A 5189-nucleotide genomic window follows, 5' to 3' on the forward strand; every position below is an offset into this window, starting at 1 on the left:
TTTGTAAATCTTTGAGAGGAAAAATCTAAGTGTGAAATATCACTTAGGGATTCTCAAGTGTGGGGTATCACTTGAAAGGTTGTTCAAGGGTGGGGTATCTCTTGAGAAGTGTAAAAGGTGTTTGGAACCAAAAGTCCATGAGGGTTGATTGGAACCATAATCCAATTGTATTGCTTGAAGGCTTGATTTTGAAGCCTTGAATTAGTGGAACCTCAAGCTTGGGATTGAAGTTAGAGAAGAGTGGATGTAGGCCGAGTTGCATCAAACTACTATAAAATATTGTGTTTGCATTCTCTCTTCCCTACTCTTTTACTTTATATGCAATTGTTTTTATATTGTTTTATTATATATTCGCATATAATTATCTCTTGCATTCACATAGTTTAATTTTTTTTAAAAAAGACCATCACCCTATTTACCCCCCCCCCCCCCCCCCCCCCCCCCCCCTTTTAGGGTGATTACCATAGGTTGGATTAACCTAATTTTTCTAACAATATATATATATATATATATTATATTATTTCATTTTATATATTATTTTAATTAATTTAAATTATTTATAAAATAACTAAAATGAAATTGAAAATTAAAACTGAAAAATGTTTTTCCAACTCAACACAATATAATCATTAAAATTAATTTTCAAACATTAAAATATTAATATTCTACATTTCTAAAATTACTATAACAAATTTTAATTTCTCTATTAATATAATAAAATATTATTGAATAATATATTTGATATTTATATATTATTTATTGATTAATATGAATTATTAGTATTCTATGTCATTTTATTTATTATTTTGATTAATTTAAATAATTTATATAAGCCACAAATCTAATTTAAATTAATTTATTAAATATGGTAAAAAATATCTCACAAAAGTTTCATGTAAAGAGGAAGATTTGAGAAAGATTAGAAGCTACTTTACCTCTTAAGTATAAAGTTTGTTAACTTTGCTAGAGTCATATAGAAGACTAAGATATGCATTTAAAATAATAAAATCAAATTTTTATAATTACTAATTAATTTTTGAAGTTTTATTTCTTCTAACTTACTCTACCTATGTCACGTACATTTGTATTAATGACTTAGTTTTAACCTTTGTATTAAAAGAGTCATTCAATGATACTAATTTAAATGATATCATATATATAAATTTAAACGATATAATAGAATATCATAACTAGTTATTAAAAATTAATAATTAAAATTAATTTGCAAACATTAAATAATCTTATATCTACCATAATAGATTTTGATTAGTTTATTTAGTCGAAAGAGTGATTTAAGTTGTATATATTAATTTTAGTTTTTATATAATAAATTTATTATTTAGAAGTGAAATATTAAAAAAAAAAAAAAAAAAAAAACACGATGTCCATGATATATACGTGTGGAATGAACCAAATTTTCATTGAATTTTAGTTTTTCATTGGAAGGGACTCGTACATGCTCTGTAGTACCCCTAGTGGATACTCGATCGACATGAAAAATTCTTAATGTTAGTTGAGTACCTGGTTCTCAATAGATTATCCCGCAATAATACCTACAACTTCATCATCATAAGTAGGACTCCAACCATAACATTGCTGACAAGTCCAAAATGTGATCTTACAAGCAAAAGGGATAATATTAAAAAGTTAATAATTAAATTATAAAAACAATATCATCCAATGTAATCTGTGGGTACATGCATAGCATGTGTTTACCTACTAGTAGGTATATATAAATCAAACAAGTTGCATTCAACTGTTATGAACAAATCAGGTTGGTGAAATATTAAATTCTTGGTCAGTGCAGGCCCTTTTGTTCTTGTTATCATACATGCATTATGAATTTATGAGCATCCGAAGGACTGCTGCGTCTTCCCTCGTCCTTCTTCATTGTTGTGAAGATCTGCCAGCCCCTTTATTAGCTACACCTCTTGCTCTTCATTTATTAAAAAAACCCAAATAAACATTATGCATAAATTGGGTTTCCTTCTAATATAAAGAATTAATAATTTATTGGATAGTAGACATGAGGGAATTAAAAACAAAAAGGAAGATTTGTAATTTTTTTTCTCTTTTTTTTGTGGTTAATTATTTTTTATATAAATTTCTCTTAAAATGAATTCATTTTAAAAATAGATTAAATATTTTGTCACATTTAAAAAATCAGAGATTAAGGTATGTTTGATAACTATTTCTAAAAACAGTTCTAAAAAATAATTTTTAAAAATTATTTTATGATATTTTATAAAACAAAACTATATTTGGAAACCTAACATATTTTTAACAAAAGTATAATTTATTAATATTATTTTTTATTTTTAATAACAAAAAATAGAAAGAGTGTTGAAAATTTTTATAAGAATATGTTAAAATTAAACAATTTTAGTACTTGTTTGAATGTCATTCATATATTATTCATTATTAAAAGCAGAAAATATGAGTAACTTATATAAAAAATAATGCAGGAACTTTTTTTAAAAAAAAATCTTTTGAAAACTTATTCTATGTTTCCTAAGAAAATATTTTAATTATTTTTAAGTTGTTTTATTTATTTGTTGTAGGAATTGTTTTATATAAAAAATAATGATTCAAATATATAAAAAAAATTAAAAATAAAATATTATATATAAAAGTTATTTTTAAAAAATATTTAAAAATATAAAAAATAATTGGTTAATATTCGAAGTTCCAAACAGCATAGAATTATTTTTGAAAACTACACCTAAATGGAGTTTCCAAACAAACCTATATATTCTTTAGATTTTATTAGATTATGAAGTCTCAATTAATCTTATCGTGTTTCATTCGGGATGCTTATTCTTTTGTTTTTTTTTTTTTTTTTTTTTGGGTGTGTGTTTATGGTTTTGTTAACCAAACATAAATTGGTATGCAACAGACTTCAGAGATGATGGAAATTATTTGAACAAGAGAGCTTTGACTCTTTTATTCACACCAAAGATGCGTTGTCTAAGTTGTCTTACAACCCAAACTTGTGTCTTCCATCCAAATCAACCACAGCTAAACTAGGTTTCACTCTTAGGGCTACAAGGGATTACAATTTTTCTTAAAAAAAAAAAAGAAAAAGAAAAAAAAAAAGGATTACATTTTTTCATAAAAAATAAAAAGAAAAAAAGAAAAAAACCGAAAATAATACTATATGCATCACTTTTTATAAATTGATGTGATAGGTAATTGATTAGAGGTTAAAAATATGATGAAATAATTTTTTTTTTCCATATCATATTTTAAGTCATCAATAATCACCCATCATTTTACAAAAGCCAAATAATATTCATAAAATTTTCTTTTCCGGAAAAAGATTTTTTATTTTGAAAAAAAGAAAAAAAAATGAAAATATTATTTTCCAAAAATAAAAATAAAAAATATGATTATTTTGTTACCATGCCGTGACTGGGTATCTGTGAATGCAATCTCTTCATGGATTATCATAATCCTCAGGAGAGTCCCTCAGGCATTTCCACGCCAAACTGCAGACCTTGAACCCAGTCCCAAACGCCAGCATCCACATCCTATCACCTTTCTTCACCCTCCCTTTCGCTTCAAAATATGCCAGTTCGTAGAACACCAGGCTACTCGATGTGTTCCCGAATCTGTGCAGACTCATACGAGCCGGCTCAGTCACTGAGTCACTGAGCTTTAGAACTCGCCCCACCTGCTCTATCACCGCTTTCCCACCAGTGTGAATGCATAGGTGCTCAAAAGCAGTGGTGAAGTCAGGGACAATGGGTTTGGACTCTCCGCCGGAGATTGTAGAGGTTATGACTGAGTAGAGATAATGAGCGAGCTGACCCAGTGGGAGGACTCGGGGTGCGAGTTGTTTGATGTGATGGTGAAGGTTGACGCCGGCGACTCGAATGAGGTCTTTGGTGAGCGCGACTCCGGTGGTGCCGTTGTCGTCCTCTTGTTGGAATGCAGCTCTGTAGGCGCTGTCGTCGGCGCCATGGTGGGTTCGGAGGGAGTGGGTGAGTTCCATCTTGGCGACTCGACGGAGACTCTGGTCGTTCGTCATGAGCGCGGCGGCGCAGCCGACTCGGAAGATGCAGTTGGTGACAAGCATGGAGCGGTTGTTGCCGCCGTACCAGTTCAGGCTGATGCTCTCGGTGACGACGACAAGGGCGTAGAGAGACTTGCGGCTGGCGCGGAGTATCTTCGCCGCTAAGTCGATAGAGATCAAGCCAGAGCTGCAACCCATGCCGCTGAGGTTGAAAGTTTTCACATCCGGTTTGAGCTTGTAATGGTTGACTACGAGGGACGAAAGCGATGGCGACGGCGAGAAGCTACCGGAGGTGATGATGACCACGTCGATTCTACGCGCGTCTATCCGGGTCTTGGAGAGAAGCGCATCGATGGCCGAGAACATCCCTTCTCGGGCCTCATCGACGGCGTATTCGAACTTGGGTTCACAGCTTTCCTCGAAGAAGAACTTTGGTGCATAAGTCTCGTCGCCGAGACCGGACTTGAGGTAGATGCCGCGCATGAAGGCTTCACTCTCGGCAGAGAAGCTGTGGCTCCGGCGAAGAAAGTACTCAGAGACCTCGAGGGTACATCGGCGGTGGCTTGCCGGCTTGAAGCAGGCATAGTTGAGAAGCAAAACAGGACGTGGGCGCGTAGAGTAAAAGTAGAAAAGAGAGAGAAGTACACACCAGGCGCAGGAGAGAGAGACAGAGGTGGGGGCGGCGGAGAGGAGACGGAAGAGGTAGGTGAAGGGGGTGCCAGATAGGAGGGTGTGAAGGAGGAGGGTAAAGAAGAAAAGAGAGGCGAAGGAGAGCTGGAGGAGTTGAATGCAGGTGAGAGGAGTAAAGGGTCTCATGGCTGCTCCTTCTCCAGATCTCCAAATCTCGAAAGGGTTTTGGGAAAATGGGATAAAGATAGCAGAGATTTATATGCATGGAGAGATGGGGGAAACTTCAAATGGCATTAAATTTTACAGTTGTTTGATCATCTTCTTCTACATTAATGGACCGTTGGCAGCGGTAGCGCTGTGGCGGGCAGCGGGCTAGCACTACACACTAGATAAACTATTTATTTATTTCTTTATCTTTAATTAATAAAAGACGATAAAACCCACATTCATCATGTCATCATGAAGAACTTCCTCGAAAGACACTTCAAAAAAAAATAAAAAAAATGAAAAGAATGGCCAATTTTTAAAAATAAAATATCCTAAA

General features: G+C 33.3%; 1 protein-coding gene across 1 annotated transcript; it reads right to left on the reverse strand.

Moving 5' to 3' along the window:
* Positions 1–3243: 3243 nt before the first annotated feature.
* On the reverse strand, positions 3244–4851 carry LOC117907253 (3-ketoacyl-CoA synthase 1-like). Its single transcript, XM_034820729.1, has one exon. The coding sequence runs from the start codon at positions 4829–4831 to the stop codon at positions 3437–3439; it is 1395 nt and encodes a 464-aa protein (XP_034676620.1). The 5' UTR covers positions 4832–4851; the 3' UTR covers positions 3244–3436.
* Between the last annotated feature and the right edge of the window lie 338 nt (positions 4852–5189).

Source organism: Vitis riparia, chromosome 18, assembly GCF_004353265.1.
Source record: "Vitis riparia cultivar Riparia Gloire de Montpellier isolate 1030 chromosome 18, EGFV_Vit.rip_1.0, whole genome shotgun sequence".
Taxonomy (NCBI): Eukaryota; Viridiplantae; Streptophyta; class Magnoliopsida; order Vitales; family Vitaceae; genus Vitis; species Vitis riparia.